Source organism: Ciconia boyciana, chromosome 2, assembly GCF_034638445.1.
Source record: "Ciconia boyciana chromosome 2, ASM3463844v1, whole genome shotgun sequence".
NCBI classification, from domain to species: Eukaryota; Metazoa; Chordata; class Aves; order Ciconiiformes; family Ciconiidae; genus Ciconia; species Ciconia boyciana.
Window position 1 is genome coordinate 33,189,707 of NC_132935.1, and position 26,541 is coordinate 33,216,247.

At 38.4% G+C, this 26,541-nt stretch overlaps 1 protein-coding gene across 4 annotated transcripts in view; it reads right to left on the reverse strand.

Moving 5' to 3' along the window:
- Positions 1-399: 399 nt before the first annotated feature.
- Positions 400-26,541, reverse strand: part of PKIA (cAMP-dependent protein kinase inhibitor alpha) — a 47,752-nt gene continuing 21,610 nt past the window's right edge. For 3 of the 4 annotated variants that reach the window (XM_072852309.1, XM_072852307.1, XM_072852308.1), the window contains 2 exons: positions 9,790-9,967; positions 2,259-4,515 (listed from right to left, as the gene is read on the reverse strand). In XM_072852309.1, coding sequence (XP_072708410.1) covers positions 4,436-4,515; positions 9,790-9,940 — 231 coding nt within the window. In that variant the 5' untranslated portion in view covers positions 9,941-9,967 and the 3' untranslated portion in view covers positions 2,259-4,435. The other variant, XR_012040842.1, reaches the window with a different exon arrangement.

A 26,541-nucleotide genomic window follows, 5' to 3' on the forward strand; every position in this document is an offset into this window, starting at 1 on the left:
TCTCTTTCGTTAGAACCTGGTGATTCTCATTTGTCTCAAGGGTAAAGGCCACAGATTTATGCATGCTTCTGTTCTAGAGCACTGTTGAAAACATGAAGTTGGTTCTGAAGTCAAAATATCACCTAAGTTGAACTATTTATCTTCTTTTTAGCTAAGACCAATGCATTCGGACTGTCCATCATACGATGGAGGAAGCTATTTTCTGCATTGGGCTCCACCTGCCTTAATATGAAGAAAAGATATCCTCCTTATAGTGCTGGTCTATCTTCTTGAATTCACACTTCCTTTCTGGCTCTATTGCTTCTCTCATGCTATGAATGTTGAAGCAGATCCCCCTTTGTGCATTGATCAAAAAGATGAGGAGAAACAACATTTCCACTACAAGACTTTAGTCAGTTAAATATACAGAAAATCCAATACAGCACTCCATAACCATATATTTCTAGGGTATTATTTTACATGAGGGAAGCACAGGACAGAAAACAAACCAGCCAGGAAGAGAGGCAGAGCAAAACAAAGAAACAAGTCAGGGCAAAAATACAGCAGTTTAACATACTGCTGAGGTAAGGCAAACTTTGTCAAAGTTGAGGTTACATTACTGTGCTCAGTCTCAACAGCAGCTCTCAGTCTTTCCTTTGTAAAAAATTCATTGATATTTCTGAAACATAAAATACAAACATTAAGCACACCTGGAATTCTTCACTGTTTAGCTGAGGAAGGTATTCATACTGTAGAAGTTCCAGCTTAACCACTTCGGTAGTTGCGCCCTTCTGGACACCAGTTAATTTCATTATCCATTTCAATGAAATCTAACTCCTCAGGACCTGTTACTCATACCAGGATACACTTTTCCCCACGTTAAAACTGTGGAAAAAACATGGCAAGGGAAATAGCGGGGATGATTAGCAGGTATACTGATTTTTTTTCATATTTATTTAATAATTATTGTATGGGAGGTCATAGTGAACTTTTGGCTTAAAATGACGGTTTGATGAAACAATGGTATGTACCTGCTTGTGCTGTCTTTTAATAGAAGCTTTTTGAATGGACAACATTAATGGAAATAAGCAGAAGAAAGAAATGCCAGTATCTCTGTCTAATTCTAGTTCTATATTCTTTGTGTTTCAAGTGGATGGAGAATCTAAACCCTACAAATGCAATGCTTGTGAACACAGTCAGAGACTTTATTATGGGCAACAAGAACGTGAGTACAGAGACTATTTTTGTTTAAGTGATGGAGCTGGCAGGGTGAAGGAAGCACTGAAAAACATACAACTAAAGAGACAGTAAAACAAACAAAACCCCACCACGACCAAATAACCCCACCAAACCCAAATCTTTAAGGAGTATTTTATTAAGCTGATAGTCCAGACCTAACTTTGTTGAGTTTATATAGCTTTTGGAGAGATTTTTCTAAGATAATCCTGATTAAACAAACAAACATTTTGCCTATCATGAGAACAATAAAATATAAAGATGATACTGGAACAGAAGCCAGAGTGGCAGGCTTACTGAAAAAGATAACTAGCAAAGGGAAAAATAACCCAGTCAAAGTCCAATTCTGCCATCAGTGTCCCTGTTATATATGATGCAATTACACAGAAATAAAGGTGTGACTATACTTGAATTAGCTCTTTTGTAATTGCTTGGGTAATAGTAGTACTCAAGATACAGTCCTGTGATTTGGCACAGACTAACCAAGCGTTTACATAATGTGAGGCCTGCTTATAGACGGTACAGAAACACCCCAAATAAAGAGAGCAAGCAGAGTTCAAGTGATAAAGCAAGGACTCATACACTTTTAGGGAATGAGGAACATAAACAGCCTTCTGCTCTACTAAAATTAACAGTGCTATTTTCCATCACAAAGAGATGTGTTTCAAAAACCAGCAGATGCCTCCATAATTGTTTTAAAAACAAAAGAAAACAAGAAGAGAAACAGAAGAAACAGGTACAAAATAGAGAGGAAAGGCTGAAATGAATTTTATTTCACAACACAGAAGAATTAAGAAGGAAAGGGTACTCAAATAAAGAAAAGCACTGAAGGAAAATAAGGAAAACCAACACTTTAATGTACTGTAATTACCTGTTCCACTATTACCTTTTCCCATGACATTTTATTGATGGTGTTTCATGGATCATCAATAAAGTAACACTGTAAAAAGCCCTAGAATCTTACTTCCTTCTGATGTTTGTGCTAGATTGACAGTAACTAGTCCATGACAAAGGGGCAACCAGTTGAGCTTGAAGACCTGATGCAAGAGCAAGGGGGGGAAAGAATTAAAAAAAATAATCAGTAATAATATGTTAACTTTGAAAGGAACACTGAGTGAAACAAATGAATAAATAATTAGTTTATGGGTAACAGTATTTTCAAAGCAAATGGACTACTTCTGTTACCAAGAAGATAGGGCATTTGACAGCTAATAAGATAGCGAGGCATTCAGCTTCCAAACCATAAGAGGTGAGAGTTAATATTACACTAATGAGCCACAAGCATACTGCTGGCTTGTTTTTTATTAACACTAATAAATGAGCTCATAATACTGATCAGAAGTGTTTTTTTTTCTCCACACATCTCACAAAAGAATTTCAGGTGATAAGTACTGTGATACATATGGTAGAAACAAACAGCTGTGGCCACAAAGATGTTTTGTTAACTGATGATTAATATATTCAGGAAGCAATCACACTATTCATTAGTAAAAGTTTACAAACATTAAAAAGTGCATAACATTTGAAACCAACAACAACACAAAAATATATATAATATATATATATACTATATATAAAGAAAGTGACATCACCTCCTGTTAATAAAGGAAAACAAATCTTCTGACTTTGTGATTGGTGCTTATGTGATTGCCATGGTTTACTAGTCAGTCACTCTCTTTACTCACCTTAGTCACACAGAGGTGTGGCTGCCCCATTTTGCAGTATTCAGCCTCATGTATGGCCTTGTCTATTGGGGTGGGATGGGGGGAAGGAAATCAATCAGCATAGATACTGCAGAACAGGTTATTAATTTGTAGATATTTTAAGTAATCCTCTGGATGGACAAGCTAGCCTGGTATTTCAATGAAGGTCCAGTTTGGACTGTCATTTTGGAATAGCTGAAATGGGAAAAATACAGGTCTTTTGGGTGCTAGATGCCAAGTCTCTCACTTTTGTCTCCACATTCTAGCCAAAAGGCTGCTGTAGCAGCTTCTAGCACTTGGCTGTACCTGGTGCATCAGTAACAGGCTACTGGCTATGCAAACTCAACAGCCTGATCAACTGAGGCAAAGGCAAGGAATAGAAAAAATAGTCCCCCTGGCTGGATCCAGCCCATGGTCTACTAGTTGGACTATCCTGCAATCTAAAACTCATTCCAGAATACATAATTGGCAATAACCTATGCCAGTTATTCTCCCGTGTGTAAACAAAGGCCCATCTTTAACAATGTGAACCAGGAAAATCTCTAGCACCACAGAATTTGTTTGAATTTTAACCCATATAAGGTTATAAATGTATTCTTAAAACTACCATAACAATAAAATACTTGGACTAACATTTTAAAAAAATATCTCAGAGAAAGATTAAGAAATTGGGAGTAAGATTAGAAAAATGGGGAAGAATAACATAACAGATTCAATTTGAGTCTCTGATATGCAACTAACTACAGGCAAGTGGCAAAACTATACCAAGGACACAAAACACGCTGAAGTATTCACATTAACAAATCGTTTTGAAGGCTCATCTAGTAACAGATTAGAGTGTTGCTGAGTCATTTAGGTTTAGGCATAATCAATTTAGCAGTTGACGTTTTAAAATCTATCATGTGCACATCACCACATTATGCAAAAAACCAGCCCTTTCAAAACGCGTGGTGGAAAAATTCACAGTAACAGAAATATTCTTCATAAGCAGTTGAGAAGGGGCAGTGTGGAGCATCTAAGTTGTACAATACAAAAACCATTGTAAATAACAGAGCTGTAAAACAGATGCAAAGTTCTAAAAACAGTGCTTTCTTTACAGTTCTTTTAATGGGTGAACACTTTGGCCAGAGAATTTTAAACTCTGAGGATCACACAAGCCTTTTCTTAAGATACACAATTGGATCCTCTGACGTTTCAAAGGCCATTTGCTACAAGATTTACCTGTTTTACTTTCTAAAAGTGTTCTCATCAAGTAGTCATTATGAAGGGATCCATCTGATGACACTATCCCAAAAAATCAATACATGTTCAACCATTGCTAATGACAGAGGTAGAGAAAATTCTGTCTTCTGCCACAGCTTGTACCCCCATTTTTAGCATTGTGTTGAGTGGGTTCCAGCAGTGAAGACACATGCACTTTCTTTTCCACCAGCTTGCTCATGGAAACAAATTTGTTCCAGCATGCTCTTGTAGTCTGAAAACATCCAGCAGCTGCTCCAGTCGGTCAAAGTCGGATGTCAGCTTTCTTGCTTTGCTGCCTCCCCTTGGGCCTCCCCGGTTTGCTCACTTGGATTTCGTTGTGCATCTCCTTCTCCTTCTAGAACATACAAGAAAAGGACGAATGATCCACCCTAAAACAAAGAGTTATTGCTCCCAGAGCCCCAACTGTTCATCCACTAGTCTCAAAAACAAAGTAAAAAGAAATTGAAATGGAAATCTTGCATTAAATATGAAACCTTTTACTACTAAGATAGCCATAGTTTGCATCTCAAGAGACACCTTCAAAAACCAAATTCCTAGCTGCAATCACCACTATCATTTTAAGTACAGACCTAAAGTACTAGAAATGAAAGAGTTTAACAAAAATAGTAGGGTATTTTTGACAATTTAGTCACTATGGTGACTTATACTATGACAATATAAGATAAAAAACCTCATTACACCAAGTCTGAACAGAATTTACTATAAAGAGATGTAACTTCAATAAAAGCAATTATTTGTTAAAGCTGTGTTTGTTCTGTGCATCCATTTTCAGTACCACGCCCCACGGCGCTCAGTCTAGCTGTCTCACTGCAAAACACAGAATGATCTGAGGAACAGAAAACATCTTACAGTGGCACAGTGAACAGACAACTCGTAAAGCCCGTCTAAAGGAGGCTAAGTAGTACATTGACAATGGTCTATTAGTACCTATATGCAAAGTATTGTATTTTACCTGACGATTAAAGACATAACAGGTTCAGACAGCTGGAAGCTAATTGCAAGTCAGACAGAAGTCCCTGAACACTGGACTAATTAGCTTTAGGTACATAATAAGAAATGTTAGGTAAGGAATAATGTAAAGACATAAGTTGACTCTTGTATCTTGCAAGGATTCTGTGTAATTTGTATTGAACTGGTGTGATACAGTAGTTAAGAGAAGAAAATTCCACGGACTGAGTTATAAAGAGGTCTAAGTAGAGGCACTACTACCTCTACTTAACTTTAACCTAGAGATCTTTAGAATAAAGGCAGGGTTCTCAGTACAGATATTTATTGTTTCCCCATTTCAAATCACACTGTACATCTGCAGTGTTATTTCTGTTTATAGAAATAAGCACCACAAACACCTTCTCTTTTCTATATAGAAGAAATGGCACCTTGCTAATGGAAAAAAAAGTTCTTCGCATTGCAAAGAACATTGCAAAAAGCTCAGATGTGATAGCTGTGTTTTATGCATGCACTGAATATTTAGGTGGCAAAATGCCTCAGAGGGTATTGGTAATTATAAATTCAACCTGATGAAAAGTTGCACGGAAGGTTGATTAGCCTATTAAACAGTGAGGTTTGTTCGGTTCATTATGGGTTGAGTAATAAATAAAAATTTGTTTTGCAAGGCACTTTCTCAGAAAACTCTTTATTTCTCAGTTTTATCTCCTACATTACAAAGGATTCCATCAGGATGGATCTACATGCAATTATTTCCTATTGGACATTTCCTATTCCCTTTTGCCTAAGTTGTCCAAACACTTTCTACAAAGCCTCCTACATTTGTTCTGATACTGCAAAAGGCCAGATGAGTGGAATCTGGGTTTTTTTATTCCTTTTTTGCCTGCTCTTTACTCCATTTATTCTGAGTACTAGGAAGTCTTTAATATCCCTCATACTATCTGGGCAAGTCAAGCTTTCCTGAAAGAATTCTTATTAAAGAAAAGAAAAAAAAAAAAGCCCCTCCCCCAAAAAAGGCCGCCCCCCCCCTCCAACCACTCCCCTCCCCCCCCCCCAAAAAAAGACCAAAAAACAGAGAAAAAACATTGCAAGGTATTTGTGTTTAAAAGAAAAATCATCCTGGACATGAAGCCCAAACATTTCACTACCCAAATGTTAAATAGTGCACAAAGATTCAGAGAAAGAGCACTAAGGTTCTAATATACCACTTCTTAAAAGATTTTCTTAACTCACTGAAAAAACTCACTAGTCTAAATCCATTTAATCTATAATACACTGTCTTGGTACTACAGACTTTGTCTTTCTGCTGGCAGACCTCTCCTACCAAAGGCCTTAAAATAGCATTATGGAAATAATTTTGCTTCTAGGTTCTGAGAATCCCAAAATTGCCTAAGCACACTCTTGAACTATTCTTCCTTAAAAACATAATGGCTATAAGCTCTTAAGAGTAAGAGTTGCAATCCTTACACAGCATTTTGAAACCAACAGGCAATATTAAAAAACCCTAAATCAAATAATATGATACTGTAAGCCATAATACAGTTGTGCGAGTTGGTAAGCTAGCAACAGTTACTAGTTCTGCTAATGTGCAGCTTTTAATGCATTTTTCTTCCTGTAACATTACTGACTTTTCAGTCTCTATCAGTGTTCCCAACGCTCACACCTAAAACATTTCTACCATGAACTAAAATCACTTTTAATCAAATTTCTACAATCAGTCCTTCACTCCAGTTCTGTATGACTTTAATGCCTCTACTATCCCCAGTTTTTTGTAGATGGTTGGACCATTACAACTTTTACAAGGAAGTCTCCTTTCTACTTCTGCACTGAATCTGTGTTCTGTGGCATGTCTACAGACACCTAGAAAACCAGCAGTTTGTTTTAGAGATTAAACTTGCAGAGACTGGTCCTCATTCTTCATTGTACTTTTTCCTTACTACTACATTTAGCTACGATTACCTGTAAGATGAACTGAATATAAAGTTTCTTGGAATTGCATTGGTTACCTTGAGAGAGAGTTGAGCAGATGAGCTACCTGCTGATTTCCCTACTAAAATCTTTCTTTTGCCTTCTGTCTTATGATCCTGTTGCAGTTTTCCACTTATCAGATGTACACAGCATTGCTTTTACTAAATTTAGATAAAATGCGTTGCCACAGAGTACTTGGAACCTATATTTTGAAGTTTGGTAAATATGTCCATTCCATAGATATTAGCAGGTTGTTAGCTTATTACGGACAAAGAACACTGGAACAGTTATTTTGAAAGGAGAGTATTATACAGTAATTATATGTATTAGACATAATTATGCAGTAAACTCTTGATTATCTGTCCTTGGCTCATCAATGAGGGGATTAACCAGCACTCACTTCAGGTATCAAATAGTGCATGACAGAAAATATGTGGTCTTTGAACAAGGCCTCACTACCTAGTCCTGTTCAAAGATGTTCCTGTTCATCACAGGAAATGTATCTGCAGGCTTTTCAAAGTGAGTGTACTAAATATGCTTGGGTAGCTTAATTTACATATGTTTTATAATAACCTTTTTTTTATCTGCATTATCCTACTCTGCCATTACTCCATGCAGCTGAAAGCAAATGTACTTACACTTTTGCAAGAAAATGCATATAGCTCTAATAAGAATAAAAGAAAAAAGAAGAATCGAAACTTGATGTCTATATTTGTATAATTACGTAGTACTTAGCATAAATTGTTTGACATGCACCTTGAAAGAAATAAGATATAACCCCCAAATGTGTTTTCCTCTTAATCCTGTCAGGTGTGATGCGTATATGCATCCCACAAGCACCAATATATTCTGAAGTGGAATCTGGGATGCAAAATATTTTTTAGCCTCTCTTTGGTTTGGAAAGACATGACAGGATAATACTAATACTCGTATGAATGATAATACAATACATTTTCCAGTATTTGTGGTTTGGAGGCTTTTATCCAGCACCTAGGTGTACGAATAATACAAAATTTCAATATATTTTCATTGTATCTAATTCAAACTGCATAACCTCCTGAAGAAGTATGCAAGCATTTTTGTATATCTACTACCTAAGGTAATTTTATGAGCCACTCGGTACACTTTTTTGGAATTAAGTTACCCAAGCTGCAAAAGAGGTCTCCAAGAAAAACTAAACAGACTCCTGAATTATGTATTAAAAATTAGGCTAACAGTTATTTAAACCATTCTCATCACTACAGAGCTAACTGCATGTACAAAATGCATACCAACATACATTACAGGCACAAAGTCACATTCTTTTTATAGCCCACAAAAGAACACAGTTCTGGCTTACAACCACTCCAACAGCTTAACTTAAAAATAGGGATTGTTTATATATTCTAAATGGACAAGATCAAAGACAATTTTGATAAGTGTAAATTTGAGACCAGAGAAAATTAAAGCAAGAAGGAAGGTTGGCATTATGCATTTCAAATGCCACCTACTTTATATTTTTCCAACATTTTACACATACCCCCACATTAAAATAAATAGATACACCTACACACATACTGATAAAGCTTTTTTTTTTCCTAAATAGAGAAAAAAAATTAAAGGCCCTGCCCAGCTAGAATTGCATGCATCTAGAAGCTATAGGCCCCAAACTGGCAACTGCAGAAGGAATGACTTAGGATAAGTCTGAAAGCCAAAAAAAGAATCCCCCCCTCCAAACAGCACTACAACCACCCAAACGTCACGCTGCCCACATCTGACTGTCCAGCAATGAGATTGCCTCTCAGAACTCTTGCCATTGTCTCAGAGAAAAATACGTGCACAAAGAGGGCTGCTACTTATCAACAGTTTGTTCTTTGCTGCATTTGTTTTCTTCTGCTGGTATTAAAATAAGCCTAAGACCTCTTTCCTAAGATCTGAAAAGGGCTTTCAAATATCTGTAAGATCCATTCATTAAAATGGGTCATGAAATACATTACATGTAACATGAAAATAATTACACAGCCATATTACTATTTTTATTTAATGTAAGGCCCTTCACTATACACTGTCCCTCCTTCCTCTCAACTGAAGGTGCACAACCAGCTAAAAATTTTGGTAATGTTAGAGGTGAAGTAAGATTTAGGATTGCATTAGTGCTAATCACCTTAAAAGAAGGACAAAGTATCAGCAGAAAGGGGAAAGAGACAATTTACCCAGAAACAAAGATCCAAGTAAAACAAACAACAATGCATTGCTATTGCTCTATCCTCTGGCAGCTGAAAACAAAATTAATCTCCACAATAACCTTTCAAGCAGACACATGGCTTCTCCTACAGACTTCAAACCAAAGAGCTTCTGTTAAAGGATATTATGAAGAGCTGGGTTTTAATAAAGACTTCCTTATTTTCTTCCTTATACTCGATTTTCCATAAAATTTATCCTGACATGGACTCTGCCACTAGCAGAATGACTGCTCACTGCACAATGACTTTTCTTTTTTTCAGTAATATGTTGTACTCACAAATAACCACCCTTCCCATTTATGAAATCTGGGCTTCCTATTGCAGGCAACCCGCGCTGATCTTCCATTATCAGAAAAAAATATTTTTGTTGCTGAGGGGCAAGGGAATAATGCGTGCACATAAACCATGTTTTGTGTACTACTCTTTTCATTTTAGTTTTAAATAAGTATACTAAAAGGCCAAAATGTACTCACCTGTTTTGTTTATATCAAGCTCTGATAACTTTAAGGCTAGTTCACTAGAGTTCCCACCTGGAGAGGACACAAGTATGTCATGTAACGCATTTCTTCTACCTGTTCTTCCTGAAGCAATAAAGTCTGCATATGTAGATTCCACATCAGTCATTGCTAACAAATATCCACATAGCAGTACCTGGATGGGAGAAAAAAAGAACAACACTTAGAACACCAGAAAAACAAATGATGTTATGGCATGGGAATAGAAGACTAGAGGGTTCTCACTGTGGAGTAGATTGGCTATGCAGTAAGCAGCAAAATAAGATGCCTCAATCTCAAAATTTGGAGAAATTAGAGAAGAAACAGAGTAGAAAGCAGAAAAGGTGTGTGGATTTTATGCAATCTCTATTCAACAGTATTTTAAACAACTTCATTTTTCATACTTCATAAAGTGCTAGTGAGTACTTTATAAAAGCAATGACCTCAGCAACATAATTTCTTTATAGAGCTGTCTCTGCTTTTAATATTAGCTGGGAAGTAGGAGGTAGATAGGGGGTGGAAGAAAGTTCTTTTCTGCACAAAATGCAGAGCGTAAGGAGTAAGAAAGTACAAATCGATAATGCTTTTGCATGCAGAACACTGTGCTCATGCACAGGCACAGCTATGTTTTGTGTATTTTCCTTTCTGTTAGTACGATTAGTTTTGGCATTGTATATAGACCTCTTCAGACTCAACTAAATTTATTTTGGTGTGGTAGTTGCACCAAAGTGGTACATTACCATAAAGTCACTGAAACGAGGGGAGACATGCTAACAGAGCAAGCAGAATAGCTGAACTATAATACAGAGGTTAGAAAGCAATGCTCTGTAAGCTAGATATAAAATCAGAACTTCTTTTCATTAGAAAATAATTATTTCTCATGTTCTTATGGAATAATGTGATGATATGCGTTAATGTAACATCTGCTAAAGATACAACGAAACTCCTATTTAAACCTCAGTAACAGAAAGATTTTCATCCCTGCTGGAGTATCTGCTATACATATAACCTGTTAGGATTTTTTCTTAATTTATAGAATTGTAACTAGAGACCGGGGGTGGGGGCATAAGGACAACATTGTACAGTTGCATACAGTGAGAAACTTTAGCTATTATTACTAAAGTAGCTGAAATGTCACATTTGCATAGTGTACAAATCTTTTTAATCAGTTCCTACTGCAGTTGCTGGACACTGAAGAAGCCTCTGAAGTCATCACAAACACTAACAGCAGCAAAAGATTCAGCTTTCTCTCTTTCCTCATTTTTATAAACACTTTTTATTTTAAAAATAGATACATAAAAGACAACAGCCAACCCTTCCCCACCCTCAACTCTGAATAACTTCACAAATCCTGTCCATTCTTCAACTTCGTTTGTCCTTACCTCCCCAACTTCAGTCAGCTGTATAAGGGTGTCCTGGTTTCGGCTGGGATAGAGTTAGTTTTCTTTCTAGTAGCTGGTATAGTGCTGTGCTTTGGATTTTAGTATGAGAATAATATTGATAACACGCTGATGTTTTGGCTGTTGCTAAGCAGTGTTTCCACTAGTCAAAGACTTTTTCAGCTTCCCATGCTCTGCCAGGTGCCCAAGAAATGGGAGGGGGCACAGCCAGGATAGTTGATCCAAACTGACCAAAGGGCTATTCCATACCATATGATGTCATGCCCAGTATATAAACTGGGGGAGCTGGCCGGGGGGTAGCGATCGCTGCTCGGGGACTGGCTGGGCGTCGGTCGGCGGGTGGTGAGCGGTTGTATAATTTTTTAATTTTTTTTTTCCCTTTTTTCCCTCCCTTGGGTTTTGTTCTTCTCTCTCTCTCTCTCTCTCGTTGTTTTCCTTCTCATTATAATTCATTATTATTATTATTATTTTGTTCCAATTATTAAACTGTTCTTATCTCAACCCACGAGTTTTCTTACTTTTGCTCTTCCGATTCTCTCCCCCATCCCACTGGGGGGAAGTGAGCGAGCGGCTGTGTGGTGCTTAGCTGCCGGCTGGGGCTAAACCACGACAAAGGGTGTACATACGATGTGCCTCAGAAGCCAAGAAAAGGGTTCTACACCATATTTTATTTAGTCTAAATATAACTATATCAAGTATCATTGCAAGTCTGACTGACTTAAAATGAAGTTCATTGCTATCAAGCTTTGGTGTCCCATGCCAAATGCTGAATGGCTGACAGGATAATTTCACTCCTATGAACAACCACTGTGAAACAGGAAACTGCTTTTTTTTAAAAAAAAAAAAACAACAACTGGAAAAAAAAAACCCAAACCACAAAACCTAACAACAAATACTTAGGGCATGGAAAGAGGTCAGCATAGACTGAAAACGTGCCCTGACACACATAAAATAGTGTAATACCTCTCAATTAACAAATGCTTTCATGAGCATGAGAGCATTTGCATTTCTTTCCATGAAGTGCCCTCTTCTTGAAACACTGCAAGAATACTGAAGCAAATGAGAAGTTTACCATTTGTTCTTTGCCCAGGTGCCGACATCTCAATGCCAAATATATCAACCGTGTGATAATGAAGCATATAACTTGCAAAGGTGAAGGGAAACAGTGAGGACAGTTGTGATAAGGTAAGAAAACAGCACAAGTTTTCAGACTTATCTGACCTGTTGTCATGGTTTAACCCCAGCCAGCAACTAAGCACCACACAGCCGCTCACTCACTCCCCCCGCAGTGGGATGAGGGAGAGAATCGGAAGGGTAAAAGTGAGAAAACTCATGGGCTGAGACAAAGACAGTTTAATAGGTAAAGCAAAAGCTGGGCACGCAAGCAAAGCAAAACAAGGAATTCATTCACTCCTTCCCACGGGCAGGCAGGTGTTCAGCCATCTCCAGGAAAGCAGGGCTCCATCACGCGTAATGGTTACTTGGGAAGACAAACGCCATCACTCTGAACGTCCCCCCTTCCTCCTTCTTCCCCCAGCTTTGCATGCTAAGCATGATGGCATATGGTATGGAATAGCCCTTTGGTCAGTAGGGGTCAGCTGTCCCAGCTGTGTCCTCTCCCAACTTCTTGTGCTTCTCCAGCCTTCTCAGTCAGTAGAGCATGAGAAGCTGAAAAGTCCTTGACTTAGTGTAAGCGCTACTTAGCAACTATTAAAACATCAGTGTGTTACCAACATTATTCTCATACTAAAGCCAAAGCATAGCCTCATACTAGCTTCTATGAAGAAAATTAACTCTATCCCAGTGAAAATCAGCACACCTGTTCACTGAAGAATATCATCCAGCAAGATCAGAAGATAAAAGATTTTAAGTGAAACTTAAATGAGTTATATTTGTTTATGCCTGTTATTGTAACTGGCCTGTAGAAAATGAAGTGCAAAACCTGAAAGTAATAAATGTACAGGCTTGGATTTTGTCATTAGTGTAGCACTAGTCCAAAGTCATCATAGCTATCACTCCTGCCAGGATATTAATTTATTTTAGCGTAGAAAAAACACCACAAAGAAGAATATTCTTTTGCTACTTTGCAAGCTGCATATCAGTGCATCAGGAACAGAATAAGCAGAGAAGACTATGACTGAGGTGGAACAAGCTATAGGGCTGTAAGGCTGGCAAAATGAGCAGTGTTGTACTCCATAAGCAATTCCCTGGACTGTACAAACCGCACTCCACAGAATACTCTTCTGTAAGATTATATTCTCCTTGAAACATTCCATAAAATCATGGAGACCACTGGGGGAAATCTCAAGCTTCTTTAATTTTAGCTACGAAACAAGCTATAAAGCCATATGAACATGTGCTTGTGGAGAACTTTATTTTAAAAGTTCATTTTCTATAGGCTCAATATGGCATTACTAACAACATTCTGATCAAAAAAGAATGTTACCAAACATACATTTATTAACACTTCCAAGTTTTCCTGTCTGCGTCTTCTCCTAAATGTCAAACACCATTCTGTTTTGTATTGGCATTATCTTGAGACATTACTGCATAAATATGGAACTCCACTGACATCACCCGAGAGCTCCCCTTCCAATGAATGGCTCAATGCCCAGCAGTCTGTAATTATTCACTGAACCAGTCATTAAGGAATTACCATTCACTCCAAAAAACCTTTTTTTCCTTCAGTCTCTGTGGAAGGAGTAGAATTTGCTAATAATTCTGTGAAACATAATTTAAATTTCCTAACTAATTGCATTAACAGATATTCCTGTATTAAAGATTGTGGTCACAGTCCCGCTAGTTCTACTAATGTAATTTTTTTTTTTTTAAGTTGCAAAAACAATACTGTGCTACATGGTATTGAACTGAAACAAGAAGGCTGCAAACCTTACTGCTTCTGCCAACTGAACCAGCAAACTAAAGAAAGCAGTTCTGTGAGCGTAAAGACTAATGAAACCTGCTGTTGCAGGCTGGATTCCTTGGTAACTGATGAGATACTATCCCATCTGAAGTCTCCCCCAGCTGTGCTTTGTCTTTCCCCCCCATGTAGAGTCACTTTGCCTGATAATGGGTTAGTTTGCAGTACAGTCCTGGGGATTTTCATATGGCATCTTTCCTTTCCTCAGCTTCTTAGTTTCATCAAACTTCTAGAAATGTGGGTATCTTAGACTTCTGTCTCTTTCCCCTCCCAACTCCTTCCTCCCAAAGAAAGCTGTATTGAAAATTAGTTGAAAGCACCTAAAGAATTATGGAGGATGAGGAAGGTAGATAGGCATAGTTGCTATCTTGGATTTTAGCCAGTGTAACAAGACATCTCTGTATTATTAATGAATATTCTGGATAACATATACTGCTACACCTGCAAAAGGCCTACTTCTACATCCTATGCAAATTAAGAAGTTTTACAGGTAAGCATCATGAGGAGTAGAATTAGTATCCAGAGAATGCAGGAGGAGGAAAAAAAGCATAAGAACAGCATGATTTAATAGGTACAGAGAGAATCAGTATTTGTGTTTTCAGAAAGTTCCCTGAATACTCCTCCATCTCCACAATCCAATTTCTGTGTTAAATTTTCAGTTTCCAAGCTAGATATAACAAATCTTGTCCCCCAAATTTCTGAAGCTGTCAAATTTCTACAACTGTTTTCCTCCTTCTATGTACTTTGGTTTTATTGAAAGAACTCTTAAAAAACCCTAAAAAGTTAGTGATGGCTTCACAAATAAAATCCCAATTTGACTGCATTCCATAACCATTCAGTGAAACAAGGTGCTACACAGTGCCATTGTTATCAAGAGTTTAGAAGTACAGACATTATGTGGCATACCAGCATGAATTAAAAATCAGTGTCTACACAGTTTATGGGCTAGAAGTACCTAGGGCTGTTGAATTTAGCCTGTCTAAGGGACTAGCTACCTAAAAGAAGCCAGGCACATTTAAAGTACCTTCACTATTTATTATTATTTTAAAAGGAAGACAGAATAAGAACGGGCACTTGACACATGGCTTGTCTATGGGATTTGGCATATGTTGCTAGCTAGCACAGGAGAGCTGCCATTTTCTTGGCAAACCTGCAGTGTAAGGCTAAGAGGTACGATCCTTCAACATTTACTCCCCCTCTTTCTCCATATATGCTTAATGATGGCATTGAATAAGGGATTTTCAAATAAAACTCTCCCAGGCTTTGGCTGCTAAATGTTGTATCACGATCAGCACATTATTTAAATATAATTATCTATATTCAGCTGTCATAAGGGAACAAAAAAAAAAAAGAAAAGAGAACTTGTCATTTAATAGCATGTCTGCTTTAGAGAAGGTGTATAATTATGCTTTTAAAATAAATTTTAGTTCCAAATCTAGCCTTAGCTTAGAGACAGGACTCTTTCCAGTGAGGAGATAGTTCTGTTCCAGAGCAACCTGTACCTAGATCCCCATCTCATGAATGGTCTGCTACATTGAAAGCAGAAACAGAGAAACAATTTAACAAGACTGTACTTCTTCCACAAGAGATTACATTTGTTGTGCTATACAATAGTATTGCTTTTGCACACCAATTAGCAAGAAATTAGCATTAACTCTCAAAAGCCATTAAAGGAAATATAAATGTCCATGCGAGCTGGACAGTATTTTAATCTGCACTTTGAAAATCCCTCATGTAGTTTTGTCTGTATAATGTTTCTGAAGTGACCACCTTTTTAAAATAGTAATGTAGAACAGGTCACTTACCTTTTTGATAGTTAACATATTTTTACTGTGAACATAGTATATGTAATACTCCTAAGACTATTAAGATCTTAATGGAAATTAGTGGGCAATTCAACTGGTTAAACAATGAAACAGAACAAAGAAAATAACCACCCGAGATTTTTTTTTTAACCAGAAAAAAATTAAGAAGCTGTTTTATATCTGCATTAAAAAAAGCACTATGAAGTTGGATATCCTTCAGCTCATAACCTATACAAAGAGATGATTCATTAAGACAGTTAATAGGTTTTCCTTCTGTGTTATGTAAGTTATGTTTTACCTAAAGAGATCTACAAAACTAAAAGCCAAATAGTTAAATTCTTACTATGTCCTTGCTCAGGGAAATTTCATTATGCCTATGACCATATAGATTTGGTCTCTCATCTACCACTTAATTTCAGTTCACAAATTAGGTTTTATCTTCCACTATTCCATAAAAGTGGGCAGTGAAATAACAGCAGCAAATACAAAAAAGCAAACATAATCAATGAAGCAAGTCTACAGAGGCCTTGGTTCTTTGGAAAGCTACAGTACAGGAGTTGTCATCTACCATCTACCATCACTAGTCACTGCTCAACCTAGAGAGTACTGACTGGCAAACAAAACGTGTTTGAGAAGAGAGGCATCTATTGCTGTGTGACTTTTTTACTTGCGGTTGGTGAATGGACCTCTTGGCTTCTGAAGGGAATGAGGGAGTTAAAGCATCACTTTTCAGGATGCTCTGATACTCTCTATGAACAACTTTGCTATAGCACCTCATAACCATGAAGATGGATAAGGGCCTCAAGCAAGACAGGAGCTGTCAAGCTCTTCATGTGACACACATCTGGCAGCCCTGCTGAGCTTCCCACATCCATCTGAGCTGTGGGAAGGCTGATGTTATAGGGTTCTGGGAGGATGAGGCCTGTTATGCAGCCCTGCAGTTTATTTGTTTAGAATGGTATGGTGCTGCAAACCAAGGAGCAGGGTTAACACAATACTGAACAAATACAATGTTTTATTCAAAAGGAATCGTTTCAGCCTTTGGGGAAAGCCTGTCCACTGGGGCTTCTATATGGCAATCCAGCAGCACTCCTTTCAGAACAGAGAGATGACATGAGAGGCAAGCCTATGGAAGAGTATGGAGACACAAAATACACCCCTCAACAGGAAAGAGGAGCTCTTCCTCAGCTGCTGGTTTACTGGAAAAACCCAGTCTATTGAGGATTCAGAACAGGCTGGCAGCCTGGAAATGCTTTCCGCAAAAAAGACAAGACTTTCTGCAGAAACGTAGAGTAGATGTCTGCTTAGCATCAGGGCGTTTAGTGGAGGGGAGGGGGGAAGTTGTGTGGGCTTTGCTCATGAAGCATCTCTGTATCTTCCTAACCTTGTCTCTAATTCACGATTCATGCTATAAGCAAGTTTGTTCTCTCAGACACTTCCGTCAACAAGTGCCAGCCTGCACAGCCCGTGCTTTAAAGGTATTGATCAACACACTTCTCATTAGAAAACACAGCTGAGTGTCTGATGTCTGTTCTTTAGAGAACTTGTTATAAGCACTGTAGTGACTATTTTTGTAACAGCCACGTCTCCTCTATTCACTGCTACATACAACAGCATGTATATAGCTTTATGGGGAAAAAAAGAACACAACACTGAACAGTCATGATCAGTAGCCTGCAAACGTTTTGGGCCAAACTGCTGTGAGCCACTGTAATCCTTATAGACGACAACTTTCAACTGAAAAAATTATAGGTTTAGCCAACTTTTAACTGAAGGTCTGTGTGCTGGTTTTGGCTGGGATAGAGTTAATTTTCTTCATAGTAGCTAGCATGGGGCTACGTTTTGGATTTGTGCTGAAAACAGTGTTGATAATACAGGGATGTTTTAGTTGTTGCTAAGTAGTGATTATACTAAATCAAGGACTTTTCAGCTTCCCATGCTCTGCCAGGTGCACAAGAAGTTGGGAGGGGACACACCTGGGACAGCTGACCCCAACTGACCAAAGGGATATTCCATACCGTATGGCATCATGCTCAGCATATAAAGCTGGGGAAGAAGAAGGAAGGGGAGGACGTTCAGAGTGATGGCGTTTGTCTTCCCAAGGAACCATTACACGTGATGGAGCCCTGCTTTCCTGGAGATGGCTGAACACCTGCCTGCCCATGGGAAGGAGTGAATGAATTCCTTGCTTTGCTTGTGTGTGTGGCTTTTGCTTTCCCTATTAAACTGTCTTTATCTCAACCCATGAGTTTTCTCTCTTTTACTCTTCTGATTCTCTCCTCTGTCCCACCTGGGGGGGGTGAGCAAGCGGCTGTGTGGGGCTTAGTTTCCAGCTGGGGTTAAACCACAACAGTCTGATAGCAAAATAGTTTTGTGAATTACTGGCAGACCAGTATGAGCCTTATAAGCAATCAGTGGTACAAAGGCGATAATGTGGAAGCCACTCAGATAAAGGGTTTCCTATCACACAGACTTCCAATTTTTGGCAGAAGCTTAATGCTATGGAAGGGGCTAAGAATGAGATTCACTGAACTAATTTTAAATGCACATATGTAGGTAGGTACCTGTATGAGGCAATTCATCTGATCCATATTAAACATTTGTTTTAGCATCAATGCAACTAGCACCTTCAATCTGCTTATCTCTTCCTACTGAATAGAAAAAAAAGTCTGAGAGGTGAGCAGAGGTCTTTATTACACATGCATTACGTTACATTGATCCTACTCTTGATGACCTAAAAGGAGTCTGGTCCATTGAATTTTTTAAACTCAGAATATATAAAATGCTTATCCACATAAGACCTATTCCCCTCCATATCTTTTTTTTTTCCCCTGCAGATATACATTTTGCTAGGTATTACTTTACTAGTACTAATGCTTTCAAGGTCAAAGTAAAAAAAGACTTCATTCTCATAGGAAAAAAAAAAAATCAAACAAGAAATGGCACACAGACAGTATGCAGTACATTGTTGTTTTCCAGTTAAATGGAAACCAGCTGTGTTTTTTAAGAAATAGCTCCATGGTGCAAGACAACCTCCATTCATTTATAAGGGCTGAAATACTCAGCTGAACTATAGATTTGAATGGCTAAACATCCCTAAGTAATTTATTATAGTTGCTGCAATTCCTAACAGCAAACCATAAAACTAACATGAAAATTCATTATCTTTAGCTAGTTACCAGCCAAGAAACATAGACCATCTCTTCCATATTAATATATGCCAAATCTGATAAAATACATAGCTTGTTATGCTAGGGTAAGAACTAATGTAAGCCTTGCTCTTAATTGTTTTAAAATATCAGCAAAGGTAATGGTTAGCAAGAAGGTATTAGCTAGCATTGCCAGGACCAGCCTGTGCTGGGTTGGGGGAATATGATGGAATCACAAAACCACAATATGGGCATGAAGAATCAGATTTCAGGTGGGGAGATACCATCCAAAAGGGTACTCTGTCTGGAGGACAAGAGCAGGAAGAAAAGAAGCAGATGGAGATGGGGAGGAAGTAGCAATTGCCTTAGAGAACTCAGAGTTCAGTTAGAGAAACCAGTTAAGCCTGTACAACCAGAAAGATAGCTTCGACTGTGGTGGACCCCTCCAGCTGCTCTACCAAGAGGTACCCAGTGGGCTAACTTGAGTCAAGGACTTCACACAGGACCATTGATTTGAATGAGGGGTTTGGCTCACTGAAAAGATGTTTTATGGGAGGGGGAGAAAGCCTCAGACATCTTACAATGGGAAGATAACCTGGTCAGGTGCTTAACAATATTTTATACTAATTCTTTGTACAGCATCTTTGTATTTACTAGTCACTAAAAAGACTGCTTTTAACATTGTGGAACCTATTTACTAAGAAAATAGATATCACTTTCCTCCTCCTGGAGGACTCCATCTTAAATATTTTAATTTTCCATCCTTGGAACACAGAGTATTTCCACTGCTTACTCTTGAACCAAGATCTAACACAATTATGGTGCATACTTTGTTTCCAGGCAATACTCATATCATTGCAATACCCATTTTCCTCTGAAATTGCAATGCATGAGGTTGTCTTAGAAGACCTTCTTTCTTCTTATCTCACTGCAAGAGATTTGGCTTAATAGTTACCCTTCCTATTACACTACTCCCATTCCCAAGTTAACTAAAGTTTGCATTTTGTGATGTTCTGCATTCTGACAATTTGATTGATATGTTTACAGCATCTACAACAGCAGTTTGTAGGTAACAAAAGCATTTCAAAGGGAAAGCATGCAGTTAGAACAGCAAAAAGAAAATGTCTAGATAACAGTATCATGACAGCATTTAAAACTTAGGCTATACATTATCCCGTGTGGACAGGAGGATGCACCAGCATTTTCATGAGGTTTCTTCCAGACCTATTTGCTAGGATTCTTCAATGTTTCAGTACAACATGTAGTCTAGCTATCAAGTATTCAAGATATCTAAATGCTGCACAGTTTAGCTATTCTTAAACTCTTCCTTAGTATTTAAAGAACAATTGCCCCCCTCCAAGACACTTTCCTCAAATCTTTAAGACATTGTAAGCTACTAGACAGATGCAAAATTTGTTGTATCACATATTTTTTCAGCAGGTTCTGGTGGAATAGCTCAACTGTCTGCATGTGACTACCTTTTAAAATCATGCAGTCATGACTCATCATGAAAGTATGTGTTGCAGCATCCAGAACAGAAAAGCTTGAGCTTATTACTCTTTCTCCTTGGGCAGTGGCAAAAACAGTACTGGAAGAAAAGGATTTGCCTTTTTTGATATCAAGATCATCCACAACTGTGTCTTAGCGAGTATTAAATATTGGTTCCTACCTTTGCTTTTAATAAAATCAGATTACTTCTTGCAAAAACAAAGCTGCTATAGTATAATATGCTCCTGCTAAGATGTCACATTTCACGTGCAAGCTTGGAGTTTGCCAAGAATACCCCCAATGACACTATACTTTTCAGTATTTGCAAAGATAAATACCACTGGGCCAGCCTGGAGACCCGTGAACATGAGACAAGCAGCTTTTTAATAACATAAGTATTTGAACCTCACATTAATCAGTATTTCGTTCATGTTATATTTGGTCAACTTTTTGATTTGTCAATAATAAATTAACTTTTCCATGCAAATTTTTTCCTGTGGCAGGCATTTAACATCTACTTTACATTTGAATTAGTTTTCCCAGCCACCAGACATTCTGCCTTTCTTTTAATTATTATCTAAGAGCTACAAAAAAAAAAAAGCACAATTTGGCTGACAGCATTTCAGTTTTTGTACCTTAAAAGCAGTTCAATTTATTATATCTCACACGATAAATTCACATTTTATATTGCATATCATTTCATTTCAGTTTCCTCTTAGTCTCAGCCTTACGTTTTTCAAGGTTTCCATCATTTTTGCATTCTGTTCCCATGTGTACACTCACTACTTTAGAGTCTAAGGACTGCCTGGCTCTGTTGCTATGCAACAGCATAGCCTACTTAGGGCTTCCTGAAATAATCGTCTCTAATGTGCTTTTTTTAGAGTTGTTTCAGCAGGAATATTTTACTGTTTCTTTATAATGGACCACTGATATTATCACCACAATATTAGACCGTGGTCACCTGGGAGGTTTTGGTAGCTACTCAAGATGACAAAAAAACAATGTTATTGCTTGCAAAATTTGGGACATACCTCCTGCATTAACGCAGGGAGGTAAATATCTCAAATATTGCTATATGTTTGCCACATGTTCTCTAGGTATATGAGAGCCATATATTTATAAGGAAAAAAAAAATCTTAATTGTTTTTTGTCTTACTCTATTTCATTCAAGGGGAAAAAAAATTCTCTATTAATGTAGAATGAGCCACCGGTCAGAAAAAAATAAACCCTCTTTATATGAAGTCTATTATAAATTTAATCAGCTCAACAGAAGGAACATATATGCAAATATTCCATGCTGCAATTCATTATAAAATAAGTTTATTTCAGAACTCTTTAGGACAAGGTTCCACATTTTAAAAATGACATTACAGATACCGTGAACTGGGGCTGCATTTACTTTTTGAGGTACCTTTGAGCAGCCTGGAGAAACTGTCCTGTGAAATATTCAATCTTTCCAGCCTCAAACATAATTTTTCTTGTTACAGCCTTCTACTGCTGCTGCTGCAAGGGTGGACCAGTGTGTTTGGTTTTCTTATTACTGGCTTATTTGCAAATCTTAAGTTAATTAATTTCTGTAACAATATGTAGGGCAATATAAACACAGGGCTCCTGTTAAAGCATCAATCGACCCTAGAGGGCCAAATGCCTTACTATGCACCAGGCTGAGGGATCAAAGGAAGGAGGTCTAATAGCACAAAAGAGACGTTAATGAAAGGAAATATTTTACCTCATATTCTCTTCTTTTCCTTGTCCACCTTAGCATGCTCAGCAGCAATTATGTCTATGGATAGCTGTGTGTCACTCCAGAACTGAGGTACAGAGAGGAAAGATGTTTCCCAGACCCAGAGAAAATAGGAACAAGGTTTAAATTAATGTCCTTGCAGAGGCAAGTCCACCTGCAGTCTTTTAAAGGAAGAGGAGGAAGAGAGCAGCAATTTCATATTGTTTGCAAGATCCTAAGTCAAAGATTACTTTTTCTGAAAAAGAGTAGGGTGTGGTAGGTACAGGATGGGCTTCTCAAAAACAAACACATGAGGTGGTATAAAGAGGTAATTTTTCCATATCCATATGAGTACCCACATACACACATAGTAGCCAAGCTATTCAAGAACATGATTCAGCAAGGTTTAGCGAGTGTGACTCTCCCAGAGTGATGCATTTTAAGTCTCTGTTCTTTAAAACCACATAAAAAGTACAGCTCAGACTCAAATTGGTATCAATACTGTTTTGAAAGCAAAGAGGTGAAGACCTGAAGAGCAGCAACATTTGGAAGTATCTCCTTTATGGTAAGCAAACAGTCTAAAACCTGGAAGTGATGCATGATCAGCTGGAGGAGAGAAAAGCATTAATAAGGAAATCTTTTATAATGGGGAAATCCTGTAGTATGTTCAGTTTGCATTTTACACTTTGCAGTATTTATGGGCATTTAAAAGACAGGTCAAATAATTTCTAACATAAAAAGACAAAAAGAAAGCCCTCACATTTGCCATGGTAAGTCTGAAGATGGGAACCTTACCAACCTCTTTTGAATGTCCGCGTTTAAAAAAGAATCTAATTAAGCAAAGAGGAAAAAAGCAAAACAACCAACCACCCTTCTTCCTGAATAATCCTTTGTGACCTAGGATCATTTTGAACACTTGAGATTGAAAAATCTGACAAAGCTGACAAGTTTCCATGTGCTGGTACCAGATGGAAACTAAAAAATGGCTTGCATATACTAATATTTAATTAGCAATTGCGCTGCATTACACAATCTGTCCATGACACTCAGATTTAAGATGTATTTCTAGATGCAAGCCCAGGTACCCTGACGAATATGATACCCAACAGCAATTGAGGAAGATACAGGCTCTGCAAACCACAGCTACATAAAATCAGCGCTAGTTAAAGCTCTGAATCTGAGGGTCAAATATTGCTTTTGTCCCCAATTTCAAGCCAAACTAAAGCTCAAATACTTAATTCTTATCCCTCTAATGTCCCAATTCTTCATCTAAAAGAAGAAAGGGCCAAATGGAGGCAGATAACAGGGTGGGCAACTTACAAGAGGGGGTGGCGGAAGCATATAAACAAAGTAGAATTTCCTTGGCGCTCTCAAAGCTCATTGATTTCAGCCAACCATAACAAATTGCTCCATCACTTTAAGAGATGGCTTATTAAAAAAAGCATACAGTAGACATTTTATACTCATGCCAAGAAAAGTTATCCAACCAAACTAACACATATTTTCTGCAGCTCAAGCTCTTAATTCTAGCTTGCAATTCTCCCTTTCACAGCAGTTGCTGAGTACTAAGAAATGTTAAAAGAACCTAAGAAGAATCTGAACATACAGTTCTTTCTACATGCATAAAAACAACAAAATGCAATAAAGTGCAAGCCATGGTTTCTGGATATGAGCCTTAACACACAGGTATGAGCAGAAAGAGAAGAACTTACAGAAACCCTTACTACTGTACAAAGTTTCTGAGGGGAATTCATGTTGTCAGACCACGAGTACTTCCATACTTGACCTTAATAGCTTACCTGACCCTTCAGAGGCCATGCAAAGCACATAATCCCTCCTTTTATCTACCTGCTGGTGTATTATGGATAATGAAAGGAAGTCCCAGCTGTCTGCTTACAGTAAGAATGCATATGTGGGTAGAATATTTCCTAAGGCTTCAAATTCTGAGACCCTGGCAAAGGGAAAAAACCCTCTCAAGAATAAGAATCACCCACAGATCTGAGTTTCTGGATACCATTTTTTCCATAAAAGGCAAGCTGCAGGTATAACCTCAAAGAGGAAGAAGATAATTATATAAAAGACATTGCTCCAAGTCTAAAGCAACAGAAAAACACACACACATCTCTTACAGTCACTACAGAAGCACCTTGTTCAAATAAAAACTAAACTTCAGAAATAAGGAGAAAAAAAGAATTAAGTAATTGAGAACCAATGAAGAGAAAAGACATATAGGCAGACCATGGTAAGAAAGTGCATAAAAATAAACCCAAGTGGACTCTAAGACTGAGCAGGAAGAAACAATCAATACCAAGTGCCTCCTGGCAAAGAAGAGCAAGAAACCTCCTTTATAACCATTATTCATCCTGGCAAAGATCTTGGCATGCTGACAGCTAGCTGTAAGCCTCTACCCCATCCCAACTAAAACTGTCCACCTTTGGACCTAGATAACATGGGAAGGACCGTAATACCAGGGAAAATTAGTAGATACCAGGAAGGTTTCGTATACAGCAGTTTGAGTGTTCAGGGTCAGGGCACTTTGAAAATGACCTCATCTATCCAGGTAAATATACATGGATATACCTGCTGAGATGGGTACCGTTAAATATTCTCTCCATCTGCATAACTACTTGTGTCTGGACATACTTACCAGTAGGGTCTGTGAGCTTAGTAGATTTTCTATAAGCTGTACAAGAACTGCCTCATATTCCAAATGTTTGTCTATTTTAAAAAATTATCTTTCGGTACGTAAAATAATTAGCTTTAAAGAACCACCTGTGGTGGGTTGACCTTGGCTAGCTGCCAGATGCCCACCCAGCTGCTCTCTCACTCCCCCTCCTCAACAGGAAGGGGTGAGAAAATAAGATGAAAGAGCCAGGGGGTTGAAATAAAGACAGGGAGATCTGGTACCAATTACCAGCATTGGCAGACCAGACTTGACTTGGGGAAAATCAATTTACTGCCAATTGAATTAGGTTTGGATAGTGAGAAGCAAAGACAAGTTAAAACACCACCTTCCCTCCACCCCCCTCCTTTTTCCCAGGCTCAGCTTCATTCCTTCAGTTCCTGGCTGCTCTACCTCCTCCCCACCACCCAGCAGCCCAGGGGGATGCGGAATGGGAGGGTGCACTCAGATCAGTTCATATCAGTTCCTCTCTGCTGCTTCTTCCTCCTCACGCTTTTCCCCTGCTCCAGCATGGGTCCTTCCCACTGGCTCTTCCCAGGGGCTCCGGCATGGGCTCTCCCCAGGTTGCAGTTCTTTCAGGAGATATTAGGCAGCTCCGGTGTGGCACATACTGGCAGGCAAATACCTGCTCTACTATGGTCTCCTCCACAAGCTGCAGGGGAATCTCTGCTCCAGTGCCTGAAGCACCACCTCCTCTTCCTCCTCCTCCTCCTTCTTCAACCTTTGTGTTCCCTCTGCTGTTTCTCACTCTTTGTTTCCTCCTCCTCTACCTGTGTGGCATTTTTTTTTTCCCTTTCTTAAATATGTTTTCCCAGAGGCGCCACCATCTTGGCTGCTGGGCTCAGCTGTGCCCTGCAGTGGGTCCATGGAGCCAACTAGAACCAGCTGTGTCTGTCATGGGGCAGTCCTGGCCCTCTCCTCACAAAGGCCACCCCTGCAGCCACCTCACTGCCAACACCTGGACACCAACACCCAGTATACCCACCAACACAATTCATATTCATCACAATTATACTAAATGGATATAAATGGCCATGCACTTAATATGCTTTCCAGTGTCTTAAAATTCACTAATTGCCGACACTGCCCTTCTGTCACTTTCTTTCACTTCAGACTGGGAAATCACAGGCACACGATGATCTCATCTGTTACACGTCCCTGATATCTCACAGCTGATATGAGGCAGTCTCTTTCCAAGCAAAGGCTATGTGGCAAGTATGTTAATACCATGAGAGATAGATAATAAGGCACTATTCTCTACTCACCAGGCTTTACCATCACAGACCAAGAAAATCTCAGTGCTCTCAAAGATCATGATCATTGTAGCCATGACTTTTATAGACACCAGAAGAAATGTGTTTTTCCCCAAGACTGAAGCCCTTGTTTTACATAAGGGAGGATGAGGAATCTTTTCTGTTATTTTAAATAACTTAAACATGAGATTAGCTTTGACATTTTTAGGTTTCTGTACCAGGAAAGGTAGAGGAGGAGTATATACACCGGCTTTTCAAGCCTATAGGCTACTTCCAAGAAAGCATTCTCTATAGAAACAAAATTATGACT